This window comes from Lontra canadensis, unplaced genomic scaffold (assembly GCF_010015895.1).
Source record: "Lontra canadensis isolate GAN:19392208 unplaced genomic scaffold, GSC_riverotter_1.0 scaffold1, whole genome shotgun sequence".
In the NCBI taxonomy this organism is placed as follows: domain Eukaryota; kingdom Metazoa; phylum Chordata; class Mammalia; order Carnivora; family Mustelidae; genus Lontra; species Lontra canadensis.
This window is the reverse complement of record NW_022630995.1, coordinates 116,743,700-116,761,986: the sequence shown is the minus strand read 5'-3', so window position 1 is coordinate 116,761,986 and position 18,287 is coordinate 116,743,700. Positions and strand designations below refer to the sequence as shown.

Genomic DNA, 18,287 nt, shown 5'->3' with positions numbered 1-18,287 from the left:
GTTTGTTCTTGGCATATTGTCACATGTCCGGTGGTAAATGTCTATTAAGTTCTGTGGGAAATGTAGGTTCAAAACTCTGCACCATTGTATAGACCATTATGAGGGTAAGGTTTAAATAATGTAAAAATGGGAGTACTGTTGTCAATGGAGAAATCAAACCAAATGGTTAAGCCAAACTGTCAAACAGTAATTTTTTTTATCTTTTATGACAAAATTGCCTTACAGCCAATTCCTTATGTGGTAAAAATGTTTTTTTAACTGGGATTTTTTTTTTTTTAGATTTTATTTATTTATTTGACAGACAGAGATCACAAGTAGGCAGAGAGGCAGGCAGAGAGAGAGAGAGGAGGAAGCAGGCTGCCTGCAGAGCAGAGAGCCCGATGTGGGGCTCAATCCCAGGACACAGGGCTCATGACCTGAGCCGAAGGCAGAGGCTTTAACCCACTGAGCCCCCCAGGTGCCCCTGTGGTGAAAATGTTTTTGAGGAAAATGCTCACAGCAAAGTTATCATTCAATGAAAGTTTAGCTTGTGACCATGCTCCTCATTTTCAGATGAAGAAATGGAAGTTCAGAAAGATCCCATTTAGTTGCTTAGGCAACTGACCATAACAAACAGGTGGTAGAGTCAGTTTGTTTTTTTTGTTTGTTTGTTTGTTTGTTTGTTTAAATTTTATTTATTTATTTGACAGATCACAAGTAGGCAGAGAGAGGGGGGAAAGCAGGCACCCTGCTGAGCAGAGAGCCCGATGCGGGGCTGGATCCCAGGACCCTGAAATCATGACCTGAGCCGAAGGCTGAGGCTTAACCCACTGAGCCACCCAGGCACCTCTAGAGTCAGTTTTTGAACTCAGGTCTGTTTGATTCCAAAGCTACTAGATCTAAATGTCTCTGTCATTAATGACAACACTCAAATATTCTAAAATCCATGGTTGAATGGTGAATCAACAATAGCTCCAGCCCAACAGCTCAAATTCTAGTCCTGGCAAGTGTTTTAAAAACCAGCTCCAGAGACTCAAAAAGGATCTGCAGAATTTCAACAGAGCAAAAATAGGGATTCAGCTGAAACTAGAAAAGACACCATTCTCTCAGCTAAAGCTGTCCAAGGGTTGTTTTTTTGTTTTATTTTGGCTTTTGTCTGTTTCGGAAGTTGGGAGGAATGGGAAGTTACATTTAAATCTCATTATATATTATTTACAGTTTGTTAAAATTGTGTTTAACCAATTCTTATCATTTGGTATGGATTAAATAATTCTTATATTATTGTACATTAATGCTTCATATATAGTTCTAATGTAAATTATCCCTCCAGGTATTGTAATATTTTTAACCCGAACTATTGCAATCATTATTTTGGCACATAGAATGGGCAAAAGAGGAGAGAGCAGACAATTGCTCCAGAAAGGCTTATTCTAATATGGGTGTACTACCTGTTTCACTGAGAAAGTCAATGTCCTAAATTGACCATTCTGTAATATTCATATCCAAACCAAAACTCTCAATGTTTCTCCCCAAACCACTTCTTTGACAGTTTCCCCCATATCAATAAAAGACAACTTCATTCTTCTGGTTGCTCAGAGCAAAAAACTTTGGAGTCACCCTTGATTCTTGATTTTCTCTCATACTCCACATCTGGTATGTCAATGAATCCTACTGGCTTTACTTTCAAAATATATCCAGAACTTGACCAGTTACCCCATCCCTTCTGTCATCACTCTGATTCCTAATCACCATTTGCCTGGATTACCTTGAGAGCTTCCTAGCCCATGTCTGCCTTTTCCTACCTCAATTACTCTACAGTTACTTCTCTGCCTAAAACCTCCAAGGGTTCCTTCTCACTCAGGGTAAGTCAAGAGCCTTGCAATGATCTATAGGCCTTATGTCATCGGTCATCTACAACCTTTTTTTACCTCATTTCCTGCTACTCACTTCATTCAGTCTTTCTAACCAAAATGCCCTCTTCTCTATTTCTGGAACAAGTCAGCAGTCTGGTCTCTGGGGCTCTCATCTTTCCCTTCCTTCTACTTAGAATGCTCTTCCCCTAGATGCCATGTGTTTACACAGCTCAAAAGTCACCTTCTCAGTGAGGTCTTCTAGTATTTCAACTCAGTGTCTCCATGACCTGACCCCCAGTGTTTGTCATCCCCTTTCCTTACAATACTTTTTCTTCTTAGAGTTTGTCTTTGTCACTATCTACACAATATATTTTACTTACTTTGTTTATTGTCAGTTTCCCCACCAGATTATTTGTTTTTTTCTGTCTGCTTTGTCACTGCTGTTTCCCCAGTGTCTGTCACATATTAGGTACCCAATACATATTTGTTAAGTGTTGCTGGGTTTAATACAGAAAAAATTGAAATTATAAACTTTCTACACAAAAGGATAGCTAAAATGTTTCCACTTACAAACTTGTTATTCAGAGAGTCCTAATTAATAGTTCTGAAATCAATTTGAATTATCTGACAACATCATACACCAAACTGAGGTATTTATATGTTCTGTTTATCCTACTTTCTGGAACATTTGATAGCAGCTTTTCACCACAAAAACATTTTTAGATTAAAATTACTTTGCCCCCTATGGTTATCTGTGGGCACTGGTAACAAATTGTTTGGTAGTGCTAAGTGAGTCTATGCTGATTGGCCATTGGGAACTCTAACAAACTTTAAATTTCAGCAAAATTTGCCCAGAGACTGCTAATCCTGTGGAAGAAGCCAGGTATTCTGAAGGTAAAAGATACCAGGTAATTTGGCTCTCTTGATATTCTTGATAGCAAATAGCTTTATAATGTAGTTTACATTTTTAAGGTATATGTCATCCGGTAGGGAGATTGCTTTTGAAAATAAATGTATATTGAAAGTATTCTCTGCTCAGCACAACTGTGTAATATTTAGTGCTTTGTTTTATAAAATACAAAATGTGTTGCCAAGTTCTGGAAATCATCAACTAAAATTGGTAGCTTGATAGCAACTTCTTCTTTGATTAAGTCTTAGCATTATCAAGATCCACCATAATTTAAAGACACTAATTTTACTCTCTACCTTCACTTACAAACCAGAATAAGGATAATGTGATCACACTCATAATTGTAAACCTCATCTGTGCAGACATTTCTACTGAGCAACACTAAATCATTTGATAAATTATTTGTAATGTCCTTATCTCTAAAATACTTGGATGGCTAAATTACAGTTAAAATTAAGATCTTGAAAATTATATTCTTTAGAGGAGAGTAGACTAGAGCTTTAGAATATATTTAACAGTTACATTATTTCTTCAAATAAAAATTTTTACCTTGAAAAATTTCAAGATAGCAACAGTATTTATTTTTTTTTAAAGGTTTTATTTATATATTTGACAGAAGGAGAGAGAGATCACAAGCAGGCAGAGAGAGAGGGGGAGGCAGGCTCCCCGTGGAGCAGAGAGCCTGATGCGGGGCTCGATCCCAGGAGCCTGAGATCATGACCTGAGCCGAAGGCAGAGTCTTAACCCACTGAGCCACCAGGCGCCCCTAGCAATAGTATTTAGATTATTATTGCCATTAAGAGCATTTTCCTCAGATAATCTCAAAAAGTGGTGTAAATTTTTTTATGCTCATATTGGTTGCTATATGTCTATGTGGTAAATGCTTAATATTACTCGAAACCATAAGATTAGTAATTCACAGTATTACTGACATTTTTTTTTCTATAACGGCTACTTGACTTAAATGAGCTCACTAGGTCCTCTTAGAATATTCACCAAAGTATAAACATGAACATTTATCCATAGCTAAATGTTAATGTTTCCACCTAATTTTGTTGAGCTCAATATAAAATATTATTTGCCTTTAAATCAACTACATGTAGACTTTTCTGTAATAAGACGAAAGAATAAAAACTTATTCAAGATGGCATAGAGTTATCATTAAGACTGCTGGCTTTGTAATTAAATTGCTTGGATATTAATCCCAGTTCTGTCTCTCAATACCTGGCAATTCTAGGGCAAGTTATTTGACTTTCTATCTATTTCATATTCTAAAACAGGAAGAGTAATACCATCGAACTCATAGGGTTGTCATAAAGCTCAATAATTGAATATATATAAAACTTTTAACACAGTGGTATTTTAATATTTTAGTACTCAATAAATTTTAGCTATTAATATATGGATTACATAAATTGTTTCACTCTCCAGCCCATGGATGGTTACTAGCTCAGAATATAATGAATATAAGGACATATATTGGGGAACTATCTTGGTAGCAGATAAGACTTTATTCCTCACAGTGAGACCTTCTTTGCTGACACCCATGTAAAGAGTCTGTTATGAGTTGTTACATTAATTTAATATTATTATGAATTATAGAAATAATTAAATTAAGTTATCTCTAAACACAAAAGGGAAAAGTTTGGACTGACAATATAACAAGTAATTATATCTATAAAATTCATTTCTATCATCTGACTTCATTGTTTTAATAATATTGGCCAATTTTCACTTTCACATCAGAATAATTAGACATACAAAGGCTCTTAAAGTATCTATACTTGGATATAAATTATACATGATTTTTTTTTAAACAAGGAAATGAACTACTGGGAGAAGGATGTTTGTATATACTTCTGTGTTTTATTTATTCTTAGGAATATAGATCATACTTGACAATGCTTTAGGGTAAAATATTATTATCTTTTTTGCAGAGAGTCTCAAAGATGCAAATTGTCTGTTTGGGACTGCTTCTTTTCAGCGTGACCTGGGCAGCACCAGTAAGCATTTATAAACTCATTTATGCATCATATTATCTTCTGGTCTCTTTATTTTTTCTAAGCAATATTTTTCTTTTTTTTAATTAGTAACCCTTACCTAGTTCAGTTGCAATAAAGTACCAAACAAAAAGAAAGCATCCAGCACTTGATACAAATGTCTATCACCAAGGAGGACCTCAATAAACATGTGCTGAATTATAAATGTCAATATATTGCCTTTTAAGAAATGCCAAAAAGTATATTTTTGAGAAAACTAATACCAGCCACAGTGTTTCAAATCAGCTGTTAATGAGTAAATGCTCAGAGACCCAAATTTTAACACATCTAAAGAGATTCTCGATATTTTACTAAAAACTGAAAAAAATTTGACTTGACAGTTTTACAGCTGACCAACTAGGTTTTGTAAATATGTTGGTAATGGAAAGAAACCAGACCTTTTCTCTTATTCTTGTAACCCACCAATACTGAAATCCTGCTAATTTTCTCTTCATGTGCAAGGCTAAAGATGGGAAAAAGACCCCTAAGCTTAACATAAATTGAGTTGCAATTTCTTTTTTTTTTTTCTCCCTCTGATTCACCCAGATGAGTATTCAGGATGTGACTAAATTATCTTGTGAAAATGCTGAGTGTTACCGATATTTTCTGCTGTGCAGACACAGTGCTAATTAGACAATGTCTGAAAAGCATCCTAGCCTTTCAGAACAACCATTTCAGTTGGAGAGCATGGAAACAAGTAGTCATTCTGTTGCCGGAAGTGCTTAAATATAGGTCCTGAGCCAGTTGAGTGACCAGTTGGGTAACCCAGTGATGAGCATGAATGATGCCATCCAGTAAGGACAGCAGAAGTTGAGGAAAGTATGGCCCCTCTTAGCACATTTCCTGTGTCAGTCCTGCAGTGGGCCATAGTGCTTAAAAATAGACATCTGCCAGTTCCAATTCACACAACTCAGCTCAATCACGACCACAGGGGCATGTGCTTAAGCATAACAGAGGTTGAGTGGGTCTTGCTGACCCAGCTCAAACCTACCAGCTGAGGATGAATCTATTTTGAACAACACATTCCAAGGAGCAGCTGAAGGGGCACCTTCTGAACATTTTCCAGTAACTGTTATGTCAATATCAATCCAGTGACCTCCGGTCAAGAGAAGGAGCCAGCAGGCCACACTCAAGCGTGGGAGAACAGAAAAGTGGGTGTGAGGGGAGGTGGGAGGGATGTATATTTCAGATGAAAAAGGCTCAGCAAGGACATAGAGACAAAATTTTGAATTGTGAATGACTAAATGTGATGTTTACCTAAATTATTTATTAATGGATTGTGGTATCAGAAATTGGAATATATTGAGTCACTTACATCTGTTTTGGAATTATATTCTAAATTCAAACTGTAGGAGAAAAAAAGTTTAGCTCAATCCTCTTTGTGTTCATGGCTCTGTCATAAAATTAAGCTGATAAGGACAGATTGACAGGAGAAAGCATACAAATGTTATTAAATTTCTACATGTGCATGGGAGCAGTCATAAGAGAATGAAGACCCAAAAAGGTAACCAAAGCAGGAAGCTTTTACACCTTTTAGACGAAGAAACAACAAATTTGTGAAAAATTGATAAGACAAAGGGATTTGGGCTAAAGGTAATCCAGCTAGGTCTAGGTAGTCCTTATATTCCTTACTGAGAAAGATTAGTTTTAGTTTCACAAGATTTGTGGATTCCTCCAGTGTCCTCTCTGAACTGCTAAGAGCTGTTCACCAGTAACAAGACACTTTGTTTCCTACCTTTAGGCAGAAAAGGGGGAACTTTTTCTGCATTTATGACTTAACTGCCTTCAGTTCAAAATAATTCTTATGTCAAAGAAGCATATTCTTGGAGGGACATTCTGGTTTCCTTCAAAGACAAAATTTGGAAGTGGAAGAAAACAGAAGATGGATATTGGGCCATGCAATTCAATTAATATTCATCAACATGCAATTAGACTATAAACACTGTTAAAATTTACTTTGTTGTAAGTTCATGACATTACTGCCAGCTTCATTAAGGTACTCTATACTAACAAGTATGTTTTTAATTCATGTGTGTGTGTGTTCTATGAGAAGATGCTGAATATCCCAAACAATTGTTTTTTTTTCTTACTTAGTATCTAGTCATCTCATTTTTATGTTTTCTTTTTCCTATAACCCCATATTCAAAATTATTTTCACTGTTTTGATATTTTTGGGAAATGATGCAGTGATCTAAATTTACATGCATAAGAGAATTAAAAAACAGCATAAGAAAAAAGTCAGTAGTGGATGGAATTATAAAATATACCTTGAAGATACTTAATGTAAAATTCAGAAACATTTCCTCTTATTATTAATATTTTTTGGCAGGTAGCAAGCCATTTAAAAATTTATTATTTTAACCCTGGGAATTTGAGACAAAGGTTTTGGTTAAAATATCTCCTTTACTTCTACAACTGCTACTGCATGTTTAAGTGTAGATAATTTTGTTTATTCTACTGCCTAACTCATAGGGGTTATTATGGGAATCAGATGAGATTAGGTATACAAGAACAGCTTATAAACTGTAAAGTGCTGTGTAAACAGAAGGTGTTATTCACAAACTATTTTTGTTTCTAGGATGTAATGGACTGTTAGGCAGGTCTGCCTTGGAGCCAAGCCAATAGGGCACTTTTACTAAAGTTTTGAATTTATTTCTGAGACAATTTCATCAATCAGGATCCAGTCAGGACAATAAAACAAAATTCCCATGACAGGGAGTTCAGTAGAGGGATTTTATTTGGAGAATAGTTATTAAGTATAGGACAAACAGAAAGAGAAAATCATGGGTAGTGAGACAACCCAAAGATTAAAACTACTGCCACCCCTTGGGCTGAAGAAACAAGGAAGGATGTGGTGTTCTCAGTGCCCTGAGAGTGTAAGGGCCCCAGCGGAGAGGCAGGACCACAAAAGAGATGTGTCCATTCCTAGAGATGCAGCCCCAAACAGAGAAAGCAGGAAAAGACATACTTGTTCACTCTATCCTTCTACCCTCCAATCTCAGGCTAGGCCTCCTGTCAGCCAACCCAGACTGAAGTCAGATGGCAAAGTTGCTCAAGAAGTGTAGTTTGTAGAGGTCACTCCTGAGAGAGCAGAAGCACAATATCTGAAAGCATAATTGCCTATATTTTATTGCAGAAAAATACAGAGCATTAAGGTTTATTCAGGAAGAATACTCTCTAGGTGATTAAGAACTTTTTCTTTCAGCTTTCCCTTGAGGGGTTCTCTCTTTTCTGACTGATACCACCATGACTCCTGTTTCCACTTTAGCACATGCATTTAAACACAAACAAGTCCCACCCACTGGTTCCTCTTCCCAAATCTGAGATACACTAGGAATTTCAAAAATCAATAAGAAAATTAAAATACAGGAGCGCCTGGGTGGCTCAGTGGGTTAAGCCTCTGCTTTCGACTCAGGTCATGTTCTCAGGGTCCTGAGATTGAGCCCCGCATCGGGCTCTCTGCTCAGCAGGAAGCCTGCTTCCCCCGCCCCCCCACCGCCTGCCTCTCTGCCTACTTGTGATCTCTCTCTCTCTGTCAAAGAAATAAATAAAATCTTTAAAAAAAATTAAAATACTGGGAATAAAAGAATTGTTGTGTCTGTTCTTCCGCAGCAAACTTGCTCCAAAATTCTCAGGTCATCTGCGTGCTCTCCTGTGACACCAAAATTTTAGCCCAAAGACCTAGAACATGCAGCCTGGATCTATTCCTTCCTAGTTTCTGGCCTTTCTCCACCTCAATAGCTACCTCTCACCCCAAGTATTCTCAAGATCTTTGGACATGTCTGTTGCAGATCAAGAAGAGTACTTGTCCCAATCCGTAGGCCACTCCATTTTCCTTTCCCTGACAGAAATCTCTGCTCAGTTGACTGGCAACAGCAAAGTCTCATACTTGGACATGATCCTACACCTTATGGACAGAGCTATGGTTTTACTTTTGCTGGACCACCAGCAGCATCAAGTCTTTGCTTGTACAGCAAACTGTAAATTCAAATAATTCATGCAAACTTATAATTCTCATCACAGGACTCTGATTTTGGTTCATTGATACTAAACAACTTCCAATGTTCCAGTGAAAATATATTTTTCAGTTGATATCAGCAACATCCAAGCTTCCAAATCTGGAGTGACACCCCTCCCCAACTTGGCAATTCTGTGCTTGAGTGTGGTTCTAATGTTGATGTCATTGTCTCCCTCTGGTGGACGAATGCTGGCACCCTCTTTTGTAAGACTAAAACCAATATTATTGTAATATATCCATCTTGTTTGGTTGGAATGATTTTCCACATTGAATAATACAACCCAGTAAGAGAAAAATAAATGAGACATTGATTGTTGGCAGAAATGGACAAAAGAATGAATGTTTTGTGAAGTTGTATTTCTTGTTTCCTTCCAGACATTTCTGCCACAAACTGAGAAAACTAAGGAAGACTGTGTGGAAGAACAGAGGGTAAACAGAATTATTCTTCTCAGATAAATCTATTTCAACTCTTTTAAAGAAAAAAACTCAGGAGAGGAAATTTTTAACTGTCAAAATATTCCTGTGCACTTAGAATGGAAATGCAAAAACACAACATAATTTTGGCACTTAATTCAGACAATGTTTGATAGAAAAGAGAAACATTCTGAATGGGGATTTGTTTCTCTTCACTGTGATTTCTTTCTCCAGAAGTGAATAAAAATCCTGGTGTATTATTAGCAAGCTATTTTCGCACACATATACACAAGAACAAAACAACAAATGAGGGAGGAAACAATGGAAAAGGAGTTAACAAATCTTAATGTGGAATTCTGTTTACATGGAGTTACTTTTCCATATGCATGTAGAAAGCAAAACAAGTATCCTCAGCTTTTCATGTCACCAAATTGCAGCCTACCATGGTTTCTCCTGGCAGCCTCAGAAATTCTGTTCTAGAACCTAACAATCTTCTGTTCTTTATCTCAGCTGAAAATTACAAAGGCAAAAAATGGCAAACATCAGAGTCTGAATGTTCATGCTGTGTCTTTCCAGTTTGACATCAGACATGAATACTGTAAAACCCACATTTCTCCTATTTCTTACAGCCCCTCCCACCTGCAAATATCTCCACATGCTCCCTGTCCATTGAAAGTTGGTAATAAAATTAATACACCCTGGGAGAGAGAGCCATTGATAGCCATCCTTAGAGCAAACAGACTTACAGACATGTAGAAAAGAAAGGGACAAGGTTTATAGGTGCTCTTCTGTGATTATAAGAAGAACTACCATTTGTCAGAAGCAGAATTTGACTTCATTTAAGTTAAAGAATATCTCGTACAATCAAAAAGAGAGCCAGACAAGTTAATAAGATATAAACACATCTTAATACAGTGTTATGTTTTTGTAGATAACATACAAAGGCCACCATGAGAAACACGGGTATTACATTTTTAAGTATGTTTACACATCATCTGGGAGGAAAAATCAAAGTGACATAAAGGTAAGCTTAATCTCTGAGAGAGAAGATCCTTACCATGAGCCAAATTCTGGGCTAACCCTAGGGGAAACTGTAGAGGAGACAAATTTATTTTAATTACTCTGGGTTTCTGTCTGTGGTGGGTGCTTTTGCCCTTTTTCCATAGTCCCTGGCTCCTTAAACATCTTTGTTATAGAACTCACACAGATGGGCCACCCTACAGCTTAGCCCAAATCCTGTCCCACTTCAGGAACTTCCCCAGCAGGTGTGATGCTGGTGGACCTCTAATGCTCGTGATCTTTGCTTATTGCTTCCAAGTAATGTTTGATCTTTTATAAGGAGGGTTTCTGAACATAATCTATCATGTGTTCTAATGATGAGGATTAGAAGACTAACAGGAAAAATCACTTTAGCCTAAAGAGTGACATGTTTTAGTGTCCCTTAAATTCATTCCAGTGATGACTCCATTCTGGGTCAGAATGCTTGGAAGAGAAAGAATAAGGGCCTTGTCCCTGGAATAGGACAATAATTCTTTTCATTCAGCCCCTTTTTGCAGATTCATTGGCCAAAGAGCTGGAAACAGCTTAAAATGCCATCAGCAAAAGGACTATTTACTTTTTCCAAATCTGGCTTCATTTCCCATGAAAGTGGTAGCTTCTCTTCAGAATGTTATTTTGTTCTGCTCATTATTCTTTAGATGGCGTCTCTAAGACTAACTGCCTGTTAAGCTAATTTGTTACATTGAGTAAGTTAAAACTTATTTGTTGTAATAAATGTATGTTGAGCTCTTCCTATGGTGCAAGATACTATGTGAGATTAAATGATTGAGAAAACTTAACTCTCTCCAGGAACTTAGAGTTAGAAAAGAAAAGAAAAATGCATTTATAAAATCATTATAAAACTCAAGACAGAATGTGCAAAGTGCTGTGAGAGTAGTACCCCCAAAAATATGATTTTAGGGGCTTAGAGTAGAAAAAGATTAGTTCTTAGTCTGGTGTTTAGGAAAAGCCTACACAATGGAAATAATTGAGCTGGGCCTTGGAGGTTGAGTACAATTTAAGCAAACAAGTGGATGAGAGAAATTTGAGCAAACAAGTGGATGAGAGAGGCCATTCCAGACGAAAAGAATAATATGAACTAGGGCATGGAGATAGAAAGACAGAGCACAGGAAATCAGACCAGCCAACTGATATAAGGACCACCATGCAGTTAGTGCCTCAACCAGAAATCATTTAAAATAACAAATACAAAAAAGATTGACCATCACATTCCACACATTATAACATTTCATAAAACCATGTAATTCCCCCAACAATCCTGAAAGGTAACTATCATTTTTCTTATTTTCCTATTAAGAAAGCTGAGCCACAGAGAAGTAAAATAAGGTTTTTAAGATCACATATCTCATCAACTGCAGGGTTGGGCATCTGGTAACTGTGCTCTTTCCATAGTACACCTACTTTCAATGAACACTTGACTGACGGATCAAGAAAGACCATTTGACTCCTCCTGCCTGCTGTTCCACTAAATATGATTCCCCATTATCCTGACTTCCCTGAATGTGGGCTTTCCATCTCCCTTACCTTCCCTATACCCTTGCTGTGTGAGTGCAAGCCTCCAACCTGTCTATACTTTCTTCCTCCATCTGGGAACATTTATGTATTTGCACATATTTAATTAATACATTCAAGAAAATGTCTACATGTTCAATAGCAGCCAACAGACCAAAGCGGTGGCCAAAAAAGGTGGGACAAAATTAAGCTGTATTAGTAAAAATAGTAAAAAAAAAAAAAAATTAGTTAAAAAAATTAGTAAAAATAGATGGTTAGGGCAAGGAAGCTACTAGAAGCTGTGTGCTCAGGGCTACCCAGTCCACATCGGAGTCTGGGGCCATCTGGAACCACACAAGATAAAGGAGATCTGTAGTCAGATGACAGCCCCGAACATAGTGACCTAAGTAATAAAAGAGAACCACAAGTGTCAACTTGGAGAAGAGAAAGAAAGCGTCCAGTGAATTTAAAGAAAATCTTAACTTTTCCAAATATTAAAAAGGTTGCATATGAAAGAGAAAATAACCTTAATAATTGTTACATCAGTTACTAGGTGCAGGTTACAAAAAACTTGAAAAATAAAACATAATGAAAATTAGAATATAAATGAAAAGATCTCACATAAAACGTAACAAGCAATTAGTCTGTAAAGACTTCAAGGAAGGAACAGCTGACCATAGATCATGAAACTGGGAAGGACTTGCCCTGGGTGACCCTGTGAGGCCGGGATACCTGACCCTTTCTCTAACTAGGTATTGTGTTTCGAGCTCGGGTGCTACATTCTCACAGCATCAATCCGTCCAATATTAAAGTTGTTCTCTTTTTCTCTTGTCTTCATTTTTGCAAATCAATATTCCAGTCCATTTTAGTTATTAATCCACCTTCTGGCTGAACACCAGTAGAAGGGTTTTTTTCCTTTGTAGTGTAGAAGGGTTTTTTTCCTTTGTAGTGTTTTTCTCTGCATAATCCAAATCCAAGCGATTATATCTCAATCTTGAACACTGCAAATCCTCCTTCTTACCACTGTGTATGAAAACATACATAGCGCTTTCTTACTGCTATTCCTCTTGAGCTGTTGATTTTTATTTTGTTAATCCCTTGCTCATAAACCTTCACTAGCTTTTCACCCTTTGCAAAATAAAACCAAATTCTTTACCCTCAAGTCTCAGGCTCTAGAATGCTCCAGCACCCTGTATGTCTGTGAGAACCCCAGTTGGATATGAGCTCCCTGTCCCACCGCTCTCACTCCCGTCTTTGGTCCTGCAGGCAACTGCCTCTGCCATTCCATGAGTCATCAGGTATTGCTTAGTGCATGGGGCACCCACCCACATTTCCTACTTGTCCCTGTCCCTCAATTAATGCCTCTTATTTCCATTTCATATTACTCACCAGTTCAAAAGCCTATGTCATGGTGTTGTCAATTTTACCTCACCCTACAATTTGGAGGTAGAGAAAAAGTATCTTATTTATTCTGTTTATAATTGTTCTGTTGCTCAAGAGTTCCCACCTAAGGAGTAATGAGAGGAAGGGGAGAGTGTACAGAAATTAATTTAAATTCAGCCTGTTTAAACTTAAGGTTATCAAATCATTATAATAGTTCTTTAAGTAAGTCCTTTAGTTTGGGTAAAAACACTCAGATACTCTCTCTTCTCTCTCTAAGATGGCATACAGATATATGAGGCAATAGGGTATGGCTTATATCATCCACTACATACAATATACCATATGTACAAACATGGCTCCCACCACAGTGGAAGGGAAGATGTGGAATCCTCAGACATGCATGGGCAATGTTGCTTGACCACTTGTGTGCTATCCCACCTGCTTGTATTCTAAAATGAAGTCTCTGGCTGCCATAGCTTAGGATCAGCACAGTACAGCCTTGGTTGGGGCCCAGTGGTGTTTCAGTCTCTCTTGGCTCTCGTAGACAATTTAGACCCCTGTGTGTTTGAGTATGACTCACCTTTGTCCATAGTGTATATGTTCCTTCTAAGTGACTCCTTTTAGAGACACCTTTCATTGATTTAGAGCCACTTCTGATTTCAGAGGGTATCACTGTGGAGGATACCCTCTGGAAAATTCCCGACCAGACTCTCAGACACTTTCATATCTAGCTTATGCCATAGAAATACTGTGAGTGTCATGGGCAAAGTTGCTGTCAGCCCCTTTTTCTTTTTGACCACATTGTTCTGCCAAGCTTATTGCAACTTGGCTTCACCTCAAGTTGGTAAAGTACAGCCTATGAAGCAGCTTTTTTATAGGCTCCCCCCAAAAAGGACAAATAGAGATACATGTATAAACACTTCACTTTCCTTCTTCACTTTCCCTTTTTCATCCCATTATCCCTCAGGGACTTTCCTTGTCTAGATCTCCATACTTCAACTTTATGATCTAGAACTGTAGTTCTCAAATACAGTCTATAAACCTGCAACTATCAACATTACCTGGGAAATGTTATTGAATACAAATGCTAGAGTCTCACCCCAGATCTACTGGATCAGAAACTCTGGCCATTGGTTCCCACAATTTTTGTTTTATCACCTTCTGATAAATGCTAAATTTGAGAACTATTTATCTAAACTATCAAATTTAGTTTATTACATGCCAAACAGGGAAGAAAAGAAAGGTAGTGAATCCTTTTTCTGACAACAGCTGGGTTTGTAACACTTGCTGCAAATCCTTTGTTTGAATGTCAGAAGCTGAGTATTATCTAGATTCATCTATTTGTCTATTTTCTAAAAACGAGGATTTGGGGAGAAGAAATGAAAAGAAAAAGAAAATTTCCCTCTAGGCAGATGAATATCTCTGAAGACCAGGGCAAACACACACACACACACACACACACACACACACACAGAGAGAGAGAGAGAGAGAAAGGAAGACAGAGAGAGAATAATTATTTTTTAAAATATGAACTCCATTTCACTTGCAATGGCTTATGCAAGATGAGGACAGCATTTTTTTTTTTGCTAAAAATATTATTATTATCAATCTTCATTTAAACATCTTATTGTTTAGAGTGGTAATCATAAAAATTTTAATAGTGAACTTTCCACTTAAAGTCCAAATAATTGTCTTTGTCTCAACAACAAATAATGTTGTCATTGAGACTTTAATCATGGTTTCAATTTCTTTTATTTTAGCAAATATGTCTCTGTGTTTAGGGGGACCACTCTTGAATCATATGCTCCTTAAATTCAGATCCTCCTTCAAGATCAGACCCTAATCTACATTTCCAAACTTACTTATTTTTTGCTTCTTTAGTATTTCTCTATTCAAACCATGGAGTTTTATTCGTATTATCTTTCAAATGTTTCCTGTTTCCAGACATTGAATATGCCACTTATTCTTAAAATATTCTCACTACTATCCTATCACATATTTGGATCTTACCCATTCTTCAAAGCTTGCTCATTCTTTATCCATGAAACTTGCTTTGATCATTTCTAAATTATCTCTACCAACAAACCTCTATTGAGTTAATAGTCTTTCTCTTAAGTATCTGGTGGGTAATTCTTTTTAAATTGCTTAGGAATTATTAATTTTTTAAAATTTAACATAAAATAATACTTTATGTTGAAAATTACACTTTAGCAGGAAGGAAAAAACAAAGACAATATTGCTCTTCAAAATTCTGGCAAGAGAAGAAATCAAGAGCCAGCACCTAAAGAAAACATTGCCCAGGAAAGAGAGAAAAACTCTTCCATTCTTGGAGCCAATGAAAATTACCAAAGTAACAAAACCCAAACTGTTTTTGAGAGCAGACAGAAAACAAATGAAGATGATAGTATTAATAACCAAGGAAATGCCCACAGTGACCTAAAGATGTCCATTTATCCTGAATCCACTGGGAATAACGGGGCTGAGGATGAAGACAATGCTGTGAACAAACTCCGTAACCAAGAAGAATATGGTGCAACTCTCATCAGAAATAATTTGCAATATATAATGGAGCCAAGGACTGTGACTGAACTCTTGGCAGAAGAAAACAGAGAGAACAAACCCAAGAATGTTCTAAGCAAAATCCCAGCAAGTATGAACTATGTTAAAGTCTCCTCAAAAGATAGAAAGAATTATCAAAGAGATCCCCAAGCCCAGAATATTCCAGTTAAAAGCAAAAGCACCTACCATACCCAACACAACATTGGCTATCCAAAACAGCTCCCAAAAGTCAAAAAAATCCCCAGTGATTTCGAAGGCAGTGGTTACCCAGATCTTCAAGAAAGGGGCGACAATGATATCTCTCCTTTCAGTGGAGATGGTCAACATTTTAAGGACATTTCTGGTAAAGGAGAACCTATTGGTCCTGACTTAAAAGGTGCAGATACTCAAACAGAGTTTTCTGGCCCAAGTGAAGCCAATACCATCAGTCCTGATGCAAGAGGGCCAGGTTATAATGAGATTCCAGAGAAAGAAGAAAGTGGCAGAAGTACCATTGGAACCAGGGATGAAACAAGAAAAGAAGCAAGCACTGCTGATGTAAGTCTAGTGGAAGGCAGCAATGATATCATAGGTAGCACCAACTTTAAGGAACTCCCCGGAAAAGAAGGCAACAGAGTAGATGCCAACAGCCAAAATGCTCACCAAGGGAAAGTAGAGTTTCATTACCCTCATCCTCATCTACCCTCAAAAGAGAAAAAGAAAGAAGGCAGTAGGGATGTTGCTGAAAGTACTAATTATAATGAAATTCCAAAAAATGGCAAAGGTGGTAGCCGAAAAGATACGGAGCATTCTAATAGGAATCAAGTAATCTCAACTGAAAAACAAAGATTTCCCAGTAAGGGCAAAAGTTGGGGCCAGCTTGCTCCTTCTCATGATCTTGATAATGAAATTAAAAATGAAATAGGTTCCCATAATGGCCTCAATAATGAGGAGACTATAATAACACAGAGCAGAAAAAATCATTATGTACCCCACAGACAAAATTCTACACGGAATAAGGGGGTGCCACAAAGGAAAGGCTCCTGGGGTTACAGAAAACCCAATTCCAGGAGAAGGTTTAGCCCCCCTAGAAGGCATGACAGTAGTGAATCATCTGACAGTGGCAGTTCCAGTGAGAGTGATGGTGATTAGCCACTAGAAATTCCCAGCAGGATTAAGGTTCAAATATCTAGTCATCTGTAACCTGACAGAAAAGGAGAGCCACCTGAGAGCAGACCAGGTGAGAAAGGGCAGAGCAGAGAATTGAGTAAGCCAAGAAACCTGGCCTCCTGGGGAGATTTGTTGCTATTGTAAAAGTCACAGTATGAGATTCTATTCAAAGTTACCATGTTCTTTTTCAAGAAGAAAAATTAATTAAGGATATGTGGAATAGGTAACATTTGAATAGATTTCATTCAAAACTAGTTTGTAAATGTCACAAAAGCCTTCGTTTGTTTGCTTTATAGATATGAAAAGCAGTAATATTGCTCATATGATAATCTGTAATTAAATAATCTATTAGAAAGTCTGTTGTCTGTGGTGCTTTATTTCAGAGGCAACAAGATTAGTTCTGCTTCTGGCAAAGGCAGTGTTGTGAAGTTAATCTGTTGAATAAAGCTTAACCACATTCCCTCATCCCACTGTGCTTAAACCGGCATTTCCTTCTTCATCTGACCTCCCTGTGCTGTACCAGAGATATCCTGCTTCATATCTTTCTACACTTCCTTCCTGTGTTGCACATTTATAACTTCTTATAAGGCAAGCTTTATTTCCTAAAACAAAGGTCCATGTTATCGCTTTTCCAGACAAAGAAGGAAATAGGATAAACAGGGGTGAAGGGAATGGGAGGAACAGGGATAATTTGAGAAGGAGAAGCACGAGTGCAAAGACCAGACCAAAACTTACTTTGGTGGAGAGTTTTCATTGGCTGATGCCAAATCACTTCCAGTTTTTTTCTTTTCCCCAGTCTTTCATATAGACGCTTTTCCAGCTAATGGCCTTCTGACACTCTTCTGGAAATTAGACGCAAGCTGCCTGGTAAGGGAGGGGAGTGAAGTTCTGGGGTACTTTTGCTCTTCCTGATAAGAGAAGCTTTTGCAGCTAGTACCCTGCTTCCTCGGTAGGAAGTTCTTCGCTTGACATTAACATGATGCTCAGGGGTGCAGCAGCATTTTGTAACCATGAAGAAAAGGTGTGAGACAACAGAAAATATACATATGGGTCTCTGCCCCTGGTTCCTGGCATAGGACTCTGAAAACTCTTATAATTTCCTAAGTGATAAGAGCACTAGGAGCATCTTTTGTTCTAATATTTGGTCTTTGACCCTAGTTCCTGACACTGAGCTCCTAAATCCCTTGGAATTTCCTGGGTCTTTTGTTCTAGTGAGGTGGCTCTTGGTGGGCTCCTAGATGGGGGCTGGTCACCAGAGAGGCCAGATTAAAAGCTTGAAATTTTCAGTCCTAATCCCTCATTCTTCAGAGAGGGAGGAGGGGCTGGCAATGGGGTTAATAGTTATGCCTATGTCATGAAGCCTCCAGAGACACCTCAAATGTCTGGTGTCCCGAGAGCTCTCAGGCTGGCAAACACATGGAGGGGACAGGAGG

General features: G+C 37.7%; 1 protein-coding gene across 1 annotated transcript; it reads left to right on the top strand.

Moving 5' to 3' along the window:
* Positions 1–4,685: 4,685 nt before the first annotated feature.
* MEPE (matrix extracellular phosphoglycoprotein) lies at positions 4,686–17,110 on the top strand. Its single transcript, XM_032873575.1, has 4 exons — positions 4,686–4,745; positions 9,175–9,228; positions 10,145–10,237; positions 15,358–17,110. Exons 1-4 carry the CDS (start codon positions 4,692–4,694, stop codon positions 16,834–16,836), a joined length of 1,680 nt encoding a protein of 559 aa, XP_032729466.1. The 5' UTR covers positions 4,686–4,691; the 3' UTR covers positions 16,837–17,110.
* Positions 17,111–18,287: the final 1,177 nt, after the last annotated feature.

Excerpts from the sequence above, each read along its gene's own strand:
- MEPE (XM_032873575.1), top strand. The coding sequence starts at position 4,692 with ATGCAAATTGTCTGTTTGGGACTGCTTCTTTTCAGCGTGACCTGGGCA. Across the intron at positions 4,746-9,174 it reads GCGTGACCTGGGCAGCACCA|ACATTTCTGCCACAAACTGA; the intron begins GTAAGCATTTAT and ends GTTTCCTTCCAG. Across the intron at positions 9,229-10,144 it reads ACTGTGTGGAAGAACAGAGG|ATAACATACAAAGGCCACCA; the intron begins GTAAACAGAATT and ends ATGTTTTTGTAG.